The following is a 20,357-nucleotide window of genomic DNA, read 5'->3' as shown; positions in this document are numbered from 1 at the left end:
CACCGCTCATATACAAGGTGATTCAAAGCACCTTACACAGACAAGAGCAAACATTAAATGAGCGAACAGTGGTTGTAAGAGATGAAGTAAAGACTCTCAAATCAAAACTATGTAGAACATGCAGATAGCAATTCCTCTAGGGAGCCTCAAGGAACCACATATGTGATTTTTCTTCATTTAGAAGCTTATTAGTAATTTATACAAAGTAGCCCAACAGTCTCCCAGTAAATAGTTGAGAGGACCTCGTCAGAATCCCTCCTACTTTTCCAGTTTATCAATCAAGTAGCTTTTTGGTGCAAAGTGGAGTATTCAGAACTCGTAACTAAATCAAAATGATCAAAACATCACCTTGATATTCAATGACCGTATTTTCTGCACTATAAGGCACCTAAAAAACTTCAATTTTCTCAAAAACCGACAGTGCGCCTTATAATCCGGTGCGCCTTATTTATGGACCAATATTGAGCCACAACAGGTCTAGTAACTACGGTAAGCAGCCGCCGACTTCATTTTCCCCCGTAGAAGAAGAGGTGTGCGGTGCATGCTGGGATAATTGTCAGAACACTGGTTTGTTAATAAAGTTTGATAATACATTTAAAGCCAGGGGGGCAGGGGGGCAGAGGGGCGGGGGAAGAGAGACAGAGACTGCAGCGGCAGCGTCTCGGTTGGTCTGTGTTACCCAGAAAGCAGTTGGGCACAATATCGCAACACCAACACCGTGAGTGAAACAACGACTGGGGCAGCCTACTATATAAACTACTCTGGGAACACTTCTTTAAAAATGTAGATGTGTAATAATAGAGTATAGTACAAATTGTCAACCCAAACTGAAGCGTCTATTCATTGCGACTTATAATGCGGTGCGCCTTATATATGAATTTTTTTTTAAATAGGCCATTCGTTGAAGGTGCGCCTTATAATCCGGTGCGTCTTATAGTGCGGAAAATACGGTAATTATACTTTATGTTACCATCTATATAAACAACATTTCTTAAAGCTGTTTTGATATTAAAATGCTAAGGAGTCACATGCAGCACATTATTTGAATCTTGTATAAACTGTGTTAAGACTAGTTATAAACTTGTCCTCACACATTTTAGAGCAGAGATGGGAAATGTTTTACTTTGACTCACCCTGTGTGTCCCAGATACGTAGCGTGATACAAGGGCCCCCTCCCTCTTCCATCTCTTTGGTTGACATCAGCAGCGTTCTGCAGCAGGAACTCGCAGGCAACCAGAGAACCCTAAAACAGTTAGAAGATAAGAAATTTACTGCTAAAGATGGTAGAGCAGAAAATATTTACAGTTACGGATCATTTCAGTCACATTTTAAAATAAATGATCACCATTAAGAGTTGAATATTAGAGGAACAGTTTGTCTGGACTAACTCACCCCAGTAACAGCTTGTATAAGAGGCGTCTTTCCTTCGTCCTCGTCGTTAGCCAAATTAACGTCGGCGCCATGGGCCAGAGCTTCTGCCATGACGGGCAGGTTGCGAGCCTTAGAGGCTTTATAGAGCAGCGTTCCAGGATCCATCTCCCTCGTGTCCTCCGGGTCTGAAGTCTCGGCCTCAGTCTCACCGCTCGACTCTTCAGACACTTCGCACTCTGCAGATCATATATGGAGCTGCTCATCAAACCTCGTAGCTGCTGCATCAACCTTCTCAAACTAGACCTACCCTCCTCTGTGACGCTGTCCACCACCGAGCCAAACACCAGGATGTCGGTACTTCCGTCTGTGCTGCCTCCCAAGCCGCTGTCGCTGCTCAAACCTGCAGAAACAAAGTTAATTTAATGCATCCGCCTGCTCAGGATTTCTGGTTATTCTCACAATGTTCCCAGATGGGTCTACGATTGAATGTTGGGGTATAAAAAGCAACAAACTCACTTCGAGGACCAGATCCGTTATCAAAGTAAGAGAAGAGAGAATCCAGCTCATCAGGACAAAACAAAGATTCTCGTCTGAATTTGGCCGCTGCTGTGATAGAGACAAAAGAACAACACAAGTTAAATGTTATACGTCCCAATGACTCTGTGGTCCATTCTCTACAGTACAGCAAAAACAAGGTGCACCCTCTTTTAGAATACAAACAGCTTTGATTTCTCCGCAATGGTGGAAATTCTGCAGCATCAGGTATAAAGGTTCATACAATAATCAGTCTTAAAGTGTATAAAGATTAACAATAAAAACAATAATAGTAATGATGACACAGAATTGTGCAATTATTAGAAATAAAAATATCTGACTCTCAATCCAAGGGACGTGCACAATGCAGAACATTTCTGCCAAAAAACTAAGAAGCTCTGAAATTAATCTCAAAACTGTTTTAGAAAAAACTTTCTGAGCTTGAAAAGTTTAAAATTTGCTAGAAAAAAAACTTTTGGACATTTGGAAATTTTCTGAGTTTTGAAACTCAGACAATTTTCAACTTTTTCTTAAGATAAACATGTTAAAAGCTCGGCCCTTTTTGCTCAATTTAGCGTCAGAACAGAGAAAGGCTTTGACTAATAGTTGGATAGAAAAAGTGGAGATTCTTTTCTTTTACATAATTTGAACCAGTTGACGCTCGAGGAGTTCACGATTAATCTGATTAATTGTTTCAGTCCTACTTTCGAATATATTTTAATGTTTTTTTTAGAACTTGTAAAAACCACATAATTGTTACTATGTTCTTACAATAAGACTCCAGAGCTGATGAAGGGTGTACTTTCTTTTTACAGAGACAATACAGCAACAATACAATGTTTCTAGATTTTGCAATGATTAAAAATAAAACAACTGGATTACTGGACTTGCCAATTGAGAGAGCAGAAGGGGAGGTGCTGCCAGGCTCTTGTCTGTATCTCCTCTGTGGTTTGGGAACAGTGGTGGCGCTGTTGTGTCTCCGGCATTTCTTCACACTCCAGTGCCTCTCCGACTTCCTCTCCCCGTTGACGAGGACCTCAGTGGAGCCCAGCTTCTTCAGGAATTTCTTCTCCACATACTTTGCTCTAATCCATGCCTCTTTTTCCTGCCTGCACCAAAACAGGTTTCAATTCATTTTACTGCCTCAGAAATATCATTTCAAATATTAGCTTGCTGCACTTTTACACATCTTTACCTTGAGCTGGATGGTAACGGTTTCTTCAGACCCTGTTCTTGGTATGAACCTTCATATATGTGGTTGATGACGCTGTTTCCAAGCTCACACATCAGCTGCAAGGAAATAAATTAAATATTACTGATGATCTGTAAGAACACAAAATGTCAAAGTATTCAAAGTATTACCTTTAATAACTCTGGTTCCCATGAGTCAAGCGTCAAGGAACGCACTTTTGAACAGTGGACCCCAAGACTCCTGGAATAAAAACATTTCAGCGTCATGATATGCTAAGTTGCAGCAGGAGATGGTCGTTGATTCAAGGAAAGAAATGCAGCCGTTATTCCTCTTTTGTGCTGATGTGGAGGAAGGAAGGTAAACAGATCAGTCACATATTCTGTTACTCCAGACGCCTAATGTGATGCAAATTACTGTCTAGTATCCGGGCAACAGTGGTATGCTGGAAAGAAAACTGTACTGTGACAAAAGAGCACGTCTGATCCCGACTGTGAGAGGACGAGCCTGGAGAGGGAGCATGCATATTCAACAGGTGGGAGTAAAAAGAAACTGGGTTTACTTCAAAGGAAAACATGCAAATCCTGCAGATTGTTTCTGTTTTTTTTTATTCTCACACTGAATTAATGTAATAAAAGGTCTCTTCTCTTTGTAAAAGAGAAAAAAAAGCTGATTTAGGGAGCATAAATTTGCTTTTTGAGGCCATGCTATTCTGTTAAAATAGAGGATGTGCTTTCAGGGTAGTCCTGTGATACAATAACCTTCGCTTTTCTAAATACTTGTATGGCTTTTATTATGTTTCCTGAACCTTAACTATGTTCCTAATTGCCTATAATTGAACACAAACTGTTTTGAACATTTTTCTAGTCTGGTGAACAAAAACAGTTGCATTTCAAATTTTGTGAGGATTATTTTTTTGGTCTTTTTTACTTTTAGGATGTGTCATTTTTTTTATTTGCCTTCCAAGTGTTGAAGGTAATCACTTTGAAATTATATTTATACTTTATTTAGGATAGGATTCCAACAAATTTTTATTTGAATTTACATTTTTCAGACACAAATCTGAAAGTTCTCATACTTTCGAAGTACAAATCCAACATTGACTATGAATTTATGACAGATTTTCATGCAGTGAACATGGATGGATGGAAGGACAGATGGATGGATATATGAACAGTTGGATGGATGGACAAATGGACGGATGGATGCTTTAAGCTAATGTTTTTCTCCCATTCTCTAACTTTCTTCAAACTTCCAAATCGTCCAAATCTAATAAAAAACCCTAAAATCGAATTCATTTATTTTCCAGAAAAACACTGTGGCAAACTTCCTTCAGCAGGTCTATGACTAAGTGAATATTTTCAACATTAGTCAACCTCAGCCTGTTTTTTGCTTTTGCTCTAATAAGACAGTTTGGGTTAGCTATTGCTCGCATGTTCCTCTGTTTCCCACCTGTGGATCCCGGAGCACTCGATGCACAGCAGGACGCCCAGGTTGATGGAGGCCCAGCGCGGGTCTGCCTGACCGCAGTCGCAGCACTGCTCGTTCCCCGGCATCCCCTGGATGCGCTGCAGGATGGTCTCACCCCGAGCGCTTCGCTCCCGCGGCTCGCTGGCTGAATCGATGCTGCTGGTGGACGGAGAGGCAGTTCTGTCCAGATGCTGAAATTAGATACAAAAATCCATCAGGACGGCAAAGTATGCACCCCCAAAAGTGTCCTGAAATTCGTTACATTTAAAACAGAACGAAAAGGAAAACCTGAGTAAAACTGTATCCAATTACAATAATTAGAGTCATGTGTTTAACAGCCCTGAAACCCAAACATGTGGTGAAATCTCATAAACAACCTGCAAACGTTGCCCTCAAGTTATTCATGACCAAGTGATGACTCACCTCTATGTAGAAAGTGTCTGGGCTCTCTCTGTATGCTGAAGCAATGCTGGCTTGAACTGCCTGAATCCAAGCCTGTCTTAGCTTCTCAGACTCAGCCTGAAGCATGCAGCTCCTGTAATACAGATTGATTGGTCTGTTTTGAATGTATATTGGTTGGTGTGTTGAAATTTGATGGTTGGATGGGTTGTAAGAGTATTAGATTATTGATATGATGATTTCAATAATTAGATAGCGAGGGGGATGGATGTTTGATGGAAGTTTGGTCTGAGGACTAGTTGGAGTATTTGTTGGATGGTTGGATTGTTAGATGGCTAGTTGACATATTGGCTTTTCTGTTGGGTGCTATATGGTTGGTTGAGTGGATTGTAGGAGCAATATGTGGTTGGTTGGTCTTTTGGATGGTTATTTAGTTAGATATATTGGATAGATAGCTGCTCATGGGTTAATTTGTTAGGTGGTTGGGCTCTGAGATTGTTGGTCTGTTTGATTTTGCTTAATGATTTGATTGTTGGTTGGGTTGTTAGATGTTCTCTTAGACGGCTAAGAGAAAGTATTAGCAGGTTTCAGCAAGTCAAATTTAAAACCTTTACCAAGTTCTTAAAACCAACTTCGAATGAAATTTAAGGCAAAAAAAAAACTAGAAATATTTGAGATGGTTGGGAGAACTTGCTACATTACAGTCCAAGAAAGCTGGCTAGCAAGAATATGCTAACAGTTAGTTGCTAGGAGCTTCAACCGCATCTAATCACAGAATACAATGAAGACGTTTGGGTGCGATTCAAAAAGTCTCACAATAATAATAATAATAAATAGCACTGCCATGACAAAATTTAAGACCTGTTGTTAACAAATTTAAGGCCAACTTACATCTTCTAATAAATTTAAGACATTTGAAGGCCTTAATTTATTTTTATTATAAGGATTTCCCCAGAAAGAAACAAGTCAAGAGAATCAAAAATATATGTTTGCAAAAATGTCACAATGAACCATAATCTAGGGAATTGTTTTTCTTGATGGTCTTTTCCCAAAACAAATCCAAGCATAACAAAAACAAGTAAGTACTCCTTACTTGAATGGGGAGACGACCTCGAAGCAGAACCTCCGCTCGATATCTTCATGTGGTTTAACAGAACACAATCGGAGGTCTTCCACTACCACCGTCAGAACATCCTGTTCACACAAAATTACTTGTTATATTTCTCAACATGAAGCAGTAACAGCAGGGGGGAACAGCTTTTCTATCCCAGATACGCTTCCTGCAAAAGGAAATCTGTATACGTTCTCCATCTATTAAAATGAGGAAGTTCTACTGGGATTCACAAATCTCCACCAGCAAAGTGTTAACAGATATCTGCTAGCATCTCAAATCTTTCTGCAGAAATATCTCCTCGACATCAAACACACAGATTTCAGAAAAGATCACAGCAACATCAAAATATATTACTGCTTTTATCTTAAGCGGATGGTTTAAATTTAAATGGACTTGCCTTCAACTTCTTCTGATAGACTAGCTGATTGTTCTGTATGGAGAACCACCGTCTGTAACAGAAACAGAGAGGGAACGCAATAAATTAAGCCATTTGAATGATTGTAAATATTTCACTTGCTGAATAAATGATTCGCCATGGCGGTTACCTGTTCCAGGTCTTAAAGGCATTACTAGCCCTTTTGAACAAGTAGCCCTCCATCACCACGCCACTAGGGGCATCCACGTTGAACTCCACCTTCGAGTCGTCATATGAAAAATCCTGCAGAAGGGAAAGGCTTTTAATTCTGGATGTTAGAGGAAGTTAAAAGCTCAAGAAAGTATAGAAAACCCTGCAAAGAGGCTGCAGGTGGATTCCTCTAGAAGACCAGCAGCTTTCACTGTGTGCTGAGCATTATACACATTAGACAAACTGAATCATTTTAAACTTTGTAATCATGTGTAAAAAGAAAGGTGTTTTTTTTTTCTCTTCATACAGGTGGCATGATATACCGTATTGTCCGGACTATAGAGCACACCTCACTATAAGCCGCACCGGGCTATAAGCCGCTGGTATCTCAGCCGCTCTCGGTTTTCCACAAGGACGCTAAATCTGCTATAAAGGACGCAGCCCTGCGTCTCCATGGATTTGTTCACACCGAGCTTAGTGCAGCGGCTATCAATCTGTACTGCCAGATCGATAACCTTCAACTTAAAAGTTGCATCATATGAACTTCTTCATGTGGTTTCCATGATGAGGGGATATGAGTTTGAAAACATTTCTCTGTCGTGCCTGCTGCTAGCATGTGCTTGTTCAAAATGAAAATTAGCACTTCCTTCTTTGATTTCCAATTTTGACTTCCAATGATTCACTTCCTGCTAAAGAGCCCCCTGGTGGCTGAAGAAAAATCCACGGAAAAGCCACACCGAGATATAAGCCGCATGGTTCAAAACATAGGGATGAAGTAGCGGCTTATAGTCCGAAAAATACGGTAACTCAGCAGATGAGTAAGCCTGATCCCAACTGTCTGATTCCAGATTGCTGGAAAAATTGCCCATTTTCTCTGCAGGCACCACGATACTGAGCTATAGACTTAGCAAAATGCTATGAAGGATATGCAAAGTCCTAAAAGGTTTCAGAAGTCTAAATTATGGTTGTAAAATCATAAAAGGCAGATATGCAGTAGAAAAACATTTACTCCAATTTTTTATATGCCAATTGTGACTTTTGACAAGAAGAACTACAAAGAGAAAGTGACTTGTTTATTTTTTATTTTTCTCCAAAGTGTGGTAAAATAGGCATTACACTTTTCAGATCTGTACTTATCAAAAAATTTGAAAACTTTCTGGTTCACGGTAATGTACTAATTAGAGCTGGTTTGTCATATATAAAATCCTAAACAAAACATTGATGTTAATGGCTTGATGTGGCAATGAGATAAAGTTAAAGATATAAACCTTTAACTTTAGCACCGTATTATGTCTATCTGTCTCAGAGTCCTCTTGTTTATATTTCCCACGACCTCCTGTTTCTTTCCAGCAAAATATTTTTGTGCATAAGTTGAAAAAGAAATCAAGAACAATATTTTAGAGAAAAAATAAAATTTAATCTGAACTAACAGCAGGAAATCAAATAAATATGGATGAAAAAAGGAAAATAATTCATAGAATACTATCAAATGTCTTCTAGAAACATGAAAATGTTTAGAAATGTAAGTCAACCTACCAAGTTGCGATTCCACCGACAAAGTATCTTCATTTTTAAACACTGGATATGTTTCAGCAACATGGAAAAATCTTCTAAAACCTCCACAACTACAAACCAGAGTCTGTGGAGCCGAAGTCTGAAAGTAGGATCATGTCTTTCCCCGCTTCCTAACGGCAGGACCTCTAAGCTACCAAACTCTGGAGAGTATTTCCGACACTCACGTTCTGACCCCTGCGCACTGCAGCCTGAGCCTTGGGATTACAGCTAATTACCATACAGCTGCCACTGTATCCATGACCACAAACATTTTAATTTACACTGCAACACTTCAGCTGCTCTTGACCCAGAAACTAGTAGCAGATCTGCTTGGTTTGCATTAGTTGCAGCTGTTTCAGTGCGCCTCCCTTGCTGAAGGTTAGATGTTCAACCCCATGGTGACCCAGCAGGAATCCACCCTGGAGGGCAGCCAAGACTACCAAACCAAAACCTCAGCAAGCTAGATTTAACATATACAGAAACTCTGCTTGCTTCAGACTCCAACAGATCACGTTAAAAAACAACTAACTTACCTTCACTGCCTAAAATGAAGAGCAGGGCATCAGAAACAGAAAACGCACTGCTGTGCTGCTCTGAAAACTCTCTACTTCTACAACAAAGATCATCTATTTTTAACGGCCCAACGTCACACAGACCAAAAAGAGCACGAGTGAATTATTAAACAAGCGGGAGATTTCTGAACGTTACGGACAAAACACGTAAAATTGTTGAGTAGCAGGCGGGAACAAGCAGGAACATGGAACGATGCAGTGAAACGCGCTGCGATGCGTCATCCACCTGCTGCTCCTGCCAGCCTGCAGACCATGCTGCCGGCCTGGAACACCTCATGCTGCCCAGTTGGCAACATGTGTGAATCACCTGCAGGATCACCCTGGGCCTCATTATCACTGCAGATTTCATGTGTCACTGTGACATCTGCTCCTCAACTAAAATATACAAAATCAAATCCCATATTGATCATGAAAGCATCCACAATCTTCAAATTATTATGCAAAAGTAAGTCAAAATCATCAAGCTTAGGTTAATACTTAAATTGGAAAATGAGATTGTGTGAGAGCCCTTACACGTAAATGGATTACTGGCATCTCCTTTACGTGCCTAAAGAACAAGCACAACTTTCATCAGAACACATTTGCCTGGATTTTAAGCTTCAGATTTAGGAATTAATTGATTCCCACATCCTACTGGAAATAGTTTCAGCTCATTATTTCTCTCATCTTTCACACAACTGTCTGTGGAGTTGTGCTGAGTTGAGATAATGGATACTTTGCTTTTGCTCATGTACTTAATTTATATATCTGTCGTGAAATTTAAAGGTAATCAAAGAATTTATCAAAACTTAACCAAACCTGACAACTACTGGCTTTCCAAGAAAATTAGGCAAAATGATCACCAAAATACAATTATTCCAAGATTTTTTTTCAAGGTTTTGTTGGCTCTAGTGGCCTTTATTGGAAAGAACTCAGACAGGAAGATAACAGGTAATGAGAGAGAGGGAAGACCTGTGACAAAACTCACCAGGCCGGGAATCGAACCTGTGTCAAGGACTATGCTAAACCCTGGCATCCCCATTTCCTCCATTTTCATTTAAACCAAACCCAAGCAAATTAAACACAAACATAAAAAAATCAGATCATTTAGAAGATTTTCAAAGTTGCCACATTTCCATTTCACCGTTTTACATCATCAATGACAGTTTTGTACTCAATGCTACAACTAAGTTTTCCTAGGTAATAAATAAAAAAAACAAAGTACACAACATAAAAGCTAAAATATTCAGTCGTTATTTTATCCCAACATCCACATGCAGCTTCAGGCAGTGAAAATAAACCCGGGATATGCAGGAGCAGCAAGTAGCAGAAGCAAAGACGTTCTCCAACATGACTTCTCCATTAAAGCACAGATTAAAAATAAATGGTTCTGACATTTAGGACCTTTTGCTTCTCTGTGTGCCTACCCAGCAGTAACAATCATTTGTTTTAGAGCTTAATCTTACTTTCTGTTTTCCTTATTTCTTAATGCTCTTTCTCCTTTGCAGGTTTACTTAGGTCTTACTGTGCATGGCTTAAGGGGATGAAAGTATACAAACAGGAAAAAAAGTCCTTCTAAGAACTATTTCTGTTAGAATATAATGTCACTAATTGAACATCCATATAAGAATAATTCATTTTGAGCTCCTCTTTGGTTATATTTGCTCTTTGCATTGGCAGATTTAACTTTCTGACTCTATATAGGCCACTGAAACTAAGTTTGGTTTCTGATTGTGCATTGTAAATTATTCAGGACCCACTTTAGCCTGCCCTCAAACTTCTAAAGTTCAAATACAGCTTGATAAAGCACAGAGTAAGCAGTAAATGTTTGCAGACTTCAAGTGAAGACACAAGTCTGCATGAACTAAGCCAAAGTTTCCAGTGAAAACCCAGTAAAATCCAGAGAGGAAAACAAAAGGAGGCCTACTCACCTGCATGAGGGTCTGAGGTGATGAAGATGGTGCCATTAGGGGGATGGAGGAGACAGAAAAGATAACAGAGAATTAGTGTCCAGCAGCAGAAGAATGGTTTAAACTGGGATAATGGGATAATCTTTCAGGTTCAGCAAACTGCTTATTATCCTCATTACCGAGCCTCAATCACGCTTCAGCAGCAGAAAACATCACCCATCAGACTCAATAACATCTTCATTCAAAGTTTACCTATTTCACACCACATGTCCCCAAGTGAAGGGTGCTGGTGAAGTGCCTAACAGCTCAGACAGAAATCCATCAATAACTGGCTACACATCTGAACCCCAACCCTGCCCACTGGGTCTGTCCATATCAGAGACTGCAGTGCCTGGAGGGGGAACACAGCAGAGATGTCTGCCAGATGGCCACTGATCCTGGGGTGTACATCAGACAGATACCGGCCTGCCAAAAATAACACTTTGTGCATTATTAAAGATGGAGATGCCAGACAACGAGGACCTCCTTTATGGATTCAATTCATTTCTGCTAGACATTCTCCTGAAACCACCTGGTTTTGGTATTGTTAAAGAAACTATTTACATCCTTATTCAATACATTATTCAATACATTGGTGTCTGCTAGAATGTAAAATAAGTGCTGTAGCTAATATAGAGTCGACACGAATGTCAGTTGAGGTTAAACCTCAACCACTAAGGGCACGGTGGTGGAAGGTCAAGTGCAGTATTTTCGACACAGTGGCATTGATATTTTACATTTTATATCATAACATACAACATAAAACAGTGGAACTGCTTCCAGCTTTCATGGCTTTGCTATAAGAGACATTTTCCTTGGGTTTGGTGTTTGGTTTGATGCCCTTTTACCTGAGCATATTTGGCCCAAAGAAATCTGGTCAGCATTAGACACAATATAGTACCTTTTCAGGTCTGATGCTTGGTCTGTGGCAGGTTCGGACTGATGAGGTTTGGACTGTTGGGGTTTGGTTTTAGGTGGTTTAGTCTGAAGAAGTTCTGTCTGTTGGGGACGGACTGAAAGGGTTTGGATTTATGAGGTTCAGACGAGTGTGATTTGGACTTGCGAGGGTCAGACTCAATGGGTTCGGTTTTAGGTAGTTTGGTCTGATGGAGTTTGATCTGATGGTTACAGACTGAAAAATGTATGAGGTTTGGACTGATGGGATTTGGTTTTAGGTAGTTTGGTCTGATGGGGATGGACTAATGGGGTTCAGTTTTAGGCAGTTTAGCTTGATAAAGTTTGGTCTGATGGGGTTTGGTTTGAGGCAGTTTGAACTGATAAGGTTTGGCCTCACAGGGTTCTGTTTAAGATGGTTTGGCTTGATGGAGTTTGGTCTGATGGGGTTTGGGTTCAGGTAGTTTGGTCTGATAGGGTTTGGGTTCAGGTAGTTCGGTCTGATGGGGTTTGGGTTCAGGTAGTTTTGTCTGATGGGGTTCGGGTTCAGGTAGTTTGGTCTGATGGGGTTGGGTCTGATGGGTTTGGGTTCAGGTAATTTGGCTTGATGTAGTTTAGTCTGATGGGGCTTGGGTTCAGGTAGTTTGGTCTGATGGGGTTGGGTCTGATGGGGTTTGGGTTCAGGTAATTTGGCTTGATATAGTTTAGTCTGATGGGGTTTGGGTTCAGGTAGTTTGGTCTGATGGGGTTTGGGTTCAGGTAGTTTGGCTTGATGGGGTTTGGGTTCAGGTAGTTTGGTCTGATGGGGTTTGGGTTCAGGTAATTTGGCTTGATGTAGTTTAGTCTGATGGGGTTTGGGTTCAGGTAGTTTGGTCTGATGGGGTTTGGGTTCAGGTAGTTTGGCTTGATGGGGTTTGGATTCAGGTAGTTTGGCTTGATGGGGTTTGGTCTGATGGGGTTTGGGTTCAGGTAATTTGGCTTGATGTACTTTAGTCCGATGGGGTTTGGGTTCAGGTAGTTTGGTCTGATGGGGTTTGGTTTGAGGCAGTTTGAACTGATAAGGTTTGGCCTGACAGGGTTCTGTTTAAGATGGTTTGGCTTGATGGAGTTCGGTCTGATGGGGTATGGACTGATGGAGTTCAAAGTCTGTAGTAGGTCTTCAGTCTGATATTGGAGGCTGCTTAGTCTGATGTCTGACAATGTCTTCCTGAGATCTGACAATATCATAAATGCTGCGCCAATTGGCAAGATGTAACTCTGTGTCCCTATTATTCTGGTGGCTACTAATTGGCACTTAAAAGAAAACATCCACAGCAACACCAGTACTGAAAACTAATTATCTTCCTAAATCATACTCAAATAGAAGAAATGGTCCAAGAAAATTTCAACAATTTGTAATTACCACCAAGTTACTGTCATTTCTAATTCAACCCAGTCTGGGTTTGCCAGTGCTATTATAGGGTCACCTTAACCAAAATACAAATAAACTCTGCAGTCAGTAGCTTACAAGACTAAAAGTGCTTTGAAGCTCTGGCTTATGGATCGGCACACATATGTGCTGACAGTTGCCAACCATCTACAGACGACAACAGTAGGATTAAAACGTCCTAAAACACTTAGTTCCACCTGATTTGAAGCTTAAATCAATGCGGCGTACTTTGTTTGGCAGATTAATTAAACACCTCCCAGCTGCACAGGTCTAATCCCTTCTCGGTCACAACAGATGCTAAGGAACAAGTCACAACTGAAACTCAAAAGGAGGAGCTCAGCAGCAACCTGTCCATCTTTTTAAAGATACAAACTTGTGGCAGAAACATCACAACATACAGAAGACATGCAAAGACTAAAATACTGGGTACAAACAGGCTACCATCATCAGCATAGCATAAAATTCTGTGGGCATCTGATAAGGACAATTAACTTAAGGCAATTTATTATTTTCAACACAGACTTATTCAAATATTCAAGAGGAAAACAGGATGAAACAGTAACTCACCCTTTGCTGAATAGTTGCATGTTTATGTTCCATTTCCCTCTTTTCCATGGCAGAATCAATGACCAGCTGATCGAGCTGAAAGTCAGTTCAAAATGGCAAATGTGAACACAAAGTACATCCTATATTCGTGCTGCTTACAAGTTTATATATACAGGTAATGATGTTGTAAAACAGGAATTGGTAAATCCAATCAGAAGTTTTTCAAACGCTAATGAAGAAGTGGGAAATAAGGAATCATGTTTAATTTAAGCCAAATAAATTCAGCTGTTCAACTGGACCAAGAAAAAAGTGGTGAAGCTGTATCAAGATTTACAAAAGGGGGCACTTTGAGAAATATGGGGCTGCATGGTTGATTCCCTAGATAAAGCTATTACTAAAGCAAAGAGCATAGAAACAAACATCAGAAGCTGTTGAACAAAATTATTTGGAGTGAAGAGACCTAAATATAACTTTGCGGTCACAGCAATAAATGTTATGCTTGGAGAAGATATGTGTCCTAAACTTTGCATCATTGAGCCAATTTGGGGAAATCTCAAATCCAAGTTTGACACATTATCATTTAAAATGAGAAAACACAATTACTGGTTCATACCTTCTCCCCCCAACCACAGATTGTTGGATGGATGCAACATTTAGACAACAGGATATAATTTTAGCCGTACTTATTTAGAACTTGAAAATATCTAAATCTAATTGCAGACTTTCCCTCAATGTGTAGGAATCATGGAAAAACCGATTGTTGGCATCCGTGAAGGCACAGAGGCTTGGGACTCGCATTAACTTTGCTCACCTCAGCAGCAAGTTTCTTCATGTACGGGTCGAGCTCATCAAGGAGGTTGTAGCCCTGCTGGAACAACGAGAACTGGGCATTCATGAAGGACAGCATCTGCATGGAAAACATTAGAGATCAGCTGGAAGTCTCAGATCATAAGTGGATGTGTCTGCAAATTTCTTCTGACGTACCGCATCTAAGATCTCAAACTTCTTCTTTGCCTGAAGAACGTTAATCTGCAGAGTAAAACAAAAGACATTAGTGAAATCCAGCTATATGGGGGAGATGACTCCCTCTAGTGGAAGCCCTTTGTCTCCTTTTTCAAAAAGTGCAGGAACACCATAAAGCCTGACCGGAGTTAACTTTGACAAAGACAATCCTCAACGTGCCCTCTTGCACATGGCCACATTGACTTTTTCCCTTCACACTGCGGCAGCGAACACAGCCCCAGGGGGATTTCCAGAGTTAAAAGCTTTACACTGCATGTCGTACCGATGCAAACCTAAAAGATATTTTGTGCTACATTTAATCTGTCACTTAGATGTTCAGTGAAATGCCCTGCAGCTTTGACCTTCTCTGCATAGAGACACATTAAATGAGGGGTTCAAAAGGGTCAGATGTCTAAGAGCTGCATGAGAAGGATGCCAGGAGACAAACTGAAGCAGAAAAACATGAGCAGAACAACCCGTGGGACCACTCTGAATGAGTCTCCTTTATGCCCCGCCGGCTGTCATTGCTGGAGTTAAAATAAAATGAAACAAACAACTGAAGGGAAGTACAGTTGTTGCTGCTGGCAAACAGACTAAACCACATTCTTTGTCGATGTAACTGGTCGATTTTCTTCCAAGTGTCTGAGTATCTGCACTGCTCATTTTCCTAACCTGCAGGACGTAGTCCAGAGCAAGGTGTCGGAAGCACTTTCGGGTGATGCTGAGCGCGCTGGTGGCTTCTTCAACCTCGTGCGGCTTGTTCCTGGGCGCCTGAGCGTTCTTCACCTGCGCTATTTCCATATCCTCCCGCACCCGGTCGAAGTGCTTCTTGGTCTCCTTGAATTTCCGAACATCCCTGTCAAGAATAGACACAAAAAATACAGATAAAACCAGACAATTCTTTCACACTTCACACTAAACTTCATCATAAAATTCTAAATTCTGGGTATTTTATGTCATTGTTGACAATTTCAGATGTTTCTGATGCATAAGTTGTTCCCAGATTAGTATTTTAAGCACAATAAAATCAGTTGCAGAGTAAAAAAAAAGACATGTGGCTTGAAAAATAGTTTATATCCTTAAACTTCTTTACATTTTATCAAGCTAAAGATACAAAATTTCGATACATTTGATTGTGATTTTATATTTTAAACCAACCAAAAGTAGTGCATTAACGTGAAGTGGAAAAAAAAAATTAGGCTAGGTTTTAAAATGTTTGCTGATTTTCTCACTCTTTCACAAAGTTGTGCAGCTGCTGCTTCACAGAACGCTGGGCTTGATCAAACAGTATCTGAAAGAAAAAAACAAAACAAAAATAAGTTTCAGTCACTTGTTAAAGGATTGTGGAGGGAAAAAATAGACTGATTACATCAAACAAAACTAGTGGATTGTTAAATTGGTTTATCTTAAATCTATCAGAAGAGTAAAGCACAAAAATATTTCAAATTTAGTCACTTTGAGGGGAGTCCCCTTCTGTATGTTTTCTCCAATAGGGGGCGCCAAAGAACATCTTTTCTATTTGTTTCGACATGATGCGTACAAGTGATTCATAATTGATCAAGACTGCATGAAGAAACCAATGGATGGGGGAATGCGGCTCTAATTTAAACATATCTACTGTAATACAACAACATGCGGATTTAAGTTCAGGCCCCCTTCCACGTCTCCTGCGCCCCTTGAACGCATCGTCTGCTGCTGCTGTTAAATAGGTCACTTGGGCAGAGAGGGAGGGGAGGAGGAGAGGCTTTTGGTTCAGTGTCGCCCAGCAGTCACATTCAATGCAGAACAGGAGATCCAACCCAAACCTACATGTTGTCATCCACACATGAGCAGCTATACTGCTCCAGCCTCAATCTACAGGACAGATTTAAACTCTATATATAACATGGAAGTGGTGAGTTTTAGAAGATTTCCAGAAACCACCGAAGGGGGTCATTTTTGTGATGATTTTGGTTTTAAGAATACATTTTACTGCCCTGTAAAACAACTGGATTAAAATAAGTATTCGGCATTGAGATTGTAGATTCCAACTACATTCCTTAGCACTAGAATGGGCCTCTTAAATGCGGTTTAACGGACTCTTTAAAAAGAAATATGTCTTGGAGGTGCCGATGCAAGCCACCCAATGCATGGTGAGTGAAAGCAAAACAAGCAGAGCAGCAGTAACAAACATCACAGCGCAGCATCAGGTTAGTTTGAGCACGGAGGTGGCAGGTCTGAGGTGGATGGTGGCACCATGTTAGCCACACACTAAAAGCTGACGGCTAACCCAGCATTCCACAGTCTATGGTGTTTGTGTGTTAAAAGACGTCTTGGCCTGCTAAATTTGCAGCTTGTTGCATTCTTAGACGGCTTTGTGGCAACTGTCGCCAAACTTTCACAGGATGGGGAGAAAACAGGTTTAAATTTGAGTTTCACCAACTCAAATTTAAAGCTTTTTAAGACCATTATGAATGGAATTTAATATCTGGGTCTCCACAGAGATGCGTGACTGTCGTCCAGCCAATTGTCGATAAATTTGAAATTACCTATGATGCACACAAAAATCTAACTAGCTATGTAGCAAAGACATATTAGAATCTAGTTACCAATAGCCTCAACCATCTTAAGTCATAAAATGTGATGAACGAAACACAAACAAAAATAAACAACGAAAAAAAAACATACAAAATATGAGGTTAAATAGCAAAGGTAAGACAACATTTAAGACTTGTGATTATTTAAGGCCAACTTACTTTTTTAAATGAATTTAGGAAATGTTGAGGCTTAATTTTAGATACATGAATTTAAGACTTTTTAAGGATGGCCAGACACTCTGCCTGTCAAGCTCTGTTAAAATCCTGCAGGTTTAGAGAAATGTGTTTTTTATCCATCAAACTGTTGTCAACAAATAAGAGAACCATATCTTTGCTCTCAGATAATGGATTAAAAGAATCATACAAGAAAAATATGGGACATGAGTAGAAATGTCCTCAGATCAAGGAAAAGTATTATGGATCCATGGTTGACTTTATAGATTAAAAAGCCCAGTTATTATAATATAAGACATATTACATTACATCAATGTAATATTTTTAAAAGGAAATTCAAGAATGAATGATGAGGATTTTCTTTGCACATCTGTGTTTTTCAAGAATAAGTGATGACGGCTCATATGGAAGTCTTTATTTGAATATTAGAGTCAGTCTCCTCTCATTACTAATGCATGTGAAAGAGCCAAACCTACATCTATAATTAATCAAGCTCTAAGAAAGCTAAAATTGATGAAAAAAGGTTACAAAATATTTCCAGACATCTCTGACAATTTTAGAGCTTAGACTTTAAAGCCGCAGTAGATAACTTTTATAAATAAAAAAAATTAAAGTAACATTTCTTAAAACTGTGACTACGGTGTGACAAGAGGCAAATAATACGTGAAAAAAAATTAGCTGCTCTGCCTTTTCCCTGTGGTCCTACTACCATCTGCAGAAACACACCGCCAGATCAGACACTACCAACCATGATTGTGTACGTGCTGCTCAAACCCTCCCCCTTGCTCTCTGCTAAGCTTCAGCTAGTTTCTCACACCAAAGCCTGGAGTGAATGCTCAGGCTAATTAGCATGCCCACCATAAACACGGTGTAAATAGTTTTCCTGTAATGCTAAGTTGTTTTCCCACCATTAGGACATTTAACAGCGCATACACGAGCTTGACTGACAGCACTAAGCTTTCTCCTGGATCTTATTGATTGTTTCTGACCCAGAGTGCTACAATTGTTCAGACAGCAATAGTAGCACTTGGTGGAGGTGGAGAAGCTTAATTTGTTCACAGATGACCTGTCTCATACTAGTGTCGCAATATGTTAAAATAACATATTGTTTATAAAAGTTACATACTGCAACTTTAAACATGGTACCTGCTTAAATTGTGGACAAAGATGGATGGAGGGAAGGAAGGAAACAAGAGGCTTATTTTCTTGGTTGTGTCCCAACATACCAAAGGTGAGAAGAGGTATATTTGAATGAAATGGGTATTTGAACCTTTGCAACCACTTTAATCTTGAACCATGTGTTAAACTTTAGGTCTTGAAAATCTCCTGACCCACTGGAGGTCTTAATCTTGACTCTTGTGTCAGGTAGTCTTGACAACAAAACTACTATGTGCCTCTATTACCTAAAAACCAGTACTGAAAAACATATTCAATGAAATTCAGTTATTTATCATATAGACAATGTGACTGTAAGTCAAGTCATTAACTGCGTAGGAACCTTGACTGTTGCTCAGGTCACACCGTTTCTTCTGTCCACGTGAACGAAAAAATCTCTGGAGGAGGAAGGAGCTAGACTTGGCTTGCTCTCCACCAATACCCCAACAGAGCGTGTTTGTCCTGGAGCGTAGTGCTGGACTGGCAAAAGCCACCAGGAAATTGAGGCAAGCATGGGCCAAGACTCCTTAGCACTTCTCATAGATCAGTGCTGATGTCTTTGCACGTTTATGCTCAACCGTATGTGCTTTTTGTTTATCTTCCCAGGGTTTTAGAGTCATTTAAGCGTGGGTGCGACAAGCATGGCTGGCACTCAGAGCTCCCATGCGCACACTGCCATTTAATATTCTTGAGAGTGTGCTGCAAAAGGGCAGCAGAGCGTGCACAAAGAGGGAAATCCTTCTCCGGTGGCAGATATAACCATCATCATTTCTTATTCATTGAGGCGCGGCTGGAGTGCAACACAGTTAAATACGGATGCTGCGCTCTCTGACTGAAAAACGAGCGTGTAGAAGAGGGCAAAAATGTTCCTCCACATTGCTGATTCGTCTCGAGGGAATCCCCTCGTCATGCTGCACTCGCATGCACCCTCCCTGTTCCACTTTACATCAAAGAAACAAAGAAAACCTTTGATGAATTATATTATTGTCCACTAAGACTGTCAGCTCTGATAGATTGGAGGGAAAGAAGAGGGAAAAACGAGAGGCTGAAAGCCCAGCTGAGCCAACGGTGGAGGACGCCAGCTGATCCCAGGCCAAGCCGCACACACCGAACCAGACAAAACAGAAGATCTGTCGGCCTGACAGAATCACTGACAGACGGATGGAGATCAAACATCTACAATTCGTACGAGGTGGGAAGCGGTAAAAACAACAAAAAAAACTTTTTAACATTAAAGTTTCAAAGCTCTCATATAATAAACTTACGGAGTGCCAGGAAATCAAAAGTCACGTCTACTTGTTCTATAAAACAAGACATCGGATAGTCTCAAGAAAAACTTTGACGCAGCTTCGGCCTCCTTTGCCGACAATGTAATGAAATAAACATTAGAGGTTTCACAAAAAACTAAAATGTTTCTCGAGTCAGTGCACTAAGATTAACATTTATCACCACTTGAGGGAATTGGATCTTTTGACTCTTTCGTAGCGTGTGTGTTTAAGGTCAATGAAGGGACATTGTTCTTAGTTGTGGAAGTAATGCAGGAATCTCTTGGTTAAACAAAAATGTTCTTCTTAAAAGCTTTATCTCACCACTTATCTCACTCTTTTCAGTGTGATCGTGTGAAGAAGATGATTTTATGACTTGTATTTGTTTTGAGGGGGAAAAAAGATGAGAAAACAAATACAAAATCAGCAGAATGTGTGAAAAAGTTGATTAAAAGGAGGGACAGTGTATCACGGGGAACACAAGTTAAGAAGTAAACAGAAAAGAGTAATGGCTTCCCTTGACCAAGATAAATGAGCAGTATTAATGTTTTATCATTCCAGAATATCACAAGGATGAAGAGATCATGCTATGGTCAGGAAATGTTAGGGCGTGCAGCCGT

At 40.2% G+C, this 20,357-nt stretch overlaps 1 protein-coding gene across 3 annotated transcripts in view; it reads right to left on the bottom strand.

Annotated features, from left to right (window-relative positions):
- acap3a (ArfGAP with coiled-coil, ankyrin repeat and PH domains 3a) overlaps positions 1 to 20,357 on the bottom strand; it is a 62,377-nt gene that overhangs the window by 5,222 nt on the left and 36,798 nt on the right. For 2 of the 3 annotated variants that reach the window (XM_081609254.1, XM_081609257.1), the window contains exons 5-22: positions 15,800 to 15,858; positions 15,240 to 15,423; positions 14,550 to 14,594; positions 14,377 to 14,472; positions 13,587 to 13,661; positions 10,679 to 10,690; positions 6,623 to 6,735; positions 6,475 to 6,526; positions 6,057 to 6,157; positions 4,988 to 5,099; positions 4,547 to 4,755; positions 3,268 to 3,337; positions 3,101 to 3,195; positions 2,797 to 3,014; positions 1,888 to 1,977; positions 1,679 to 1,771; positions 1,393 to 1,607; positions 1,134 to 1,243 (exon numbers count right to left, since the gene is read on the bottom strand). In XM_081609254.1, coding sequence (XP_081465380.1) covers positions 1,134 to 1,243; positions 1,393 to 1,607; positions 1,679 to 1,771; positions 1,888 to 1,977; positions 2,797 to 3,014; positions 3,101 to 3,195; positions 3,268 to 3,337; positions 4,547 to 4,755; positions 4,988 to 5,099; positions 6,057 to 6,157; positions 6,475 to 6,526; positions 6,623 to 6,735; positions 10,679 to 10,690; positions 13,587 to 13,661; positions 14,377 to 14,472; positions 14,550 to 14,594; positions 15,240 to 15,423; positions 15,800 to 15,858 — 1,949 coding nt within the window. The remainder of the gene's footprint in view (positions 1 to 1,133; positions 1,244 to 1,392; positions 1,608 to 1,678; positions 1,772 to 1,887; positions 1,978 to 2,796; positions 3,015 to 3,100; positions 3,196 to 3,267; positions 3,338 to 4,546; positions 4,756 to 4,987; positions 5,100 to 6,056; positions 6,158 to 6,474; positions 6,527 to 6,622; positions 6,736 to 10,678; positions 10,691 to 13,586; positions 13,662 to 14,376; positions 14,473 to 14,549; positions 14,595 to 15,239; positions 15,424 to 15,799; positions 15,859 to 20,357) is intronic. The other variant, XM_081609256.1, reaches the window with a different exon arrangement.

This window comes from Poecilia reticulata, chromosome 7 (genome assembly GCF_904066995.2).
Source record: "Poecilia reticulata chromosome 7, P_reticulata-male-v2, whole genome shotgun sequence".
Lineage (NCBI taxonomy): Eukaryota > Metazoa > Chordata > Actinopteri > Cyprinodontiformes > Poeciliidae > Poecilia > Poecilia reticulata.
Note: the sequence above shows the minus strand (reverse complement) of the source record. Positions and strands in the feature narration are given on the sequence as shown.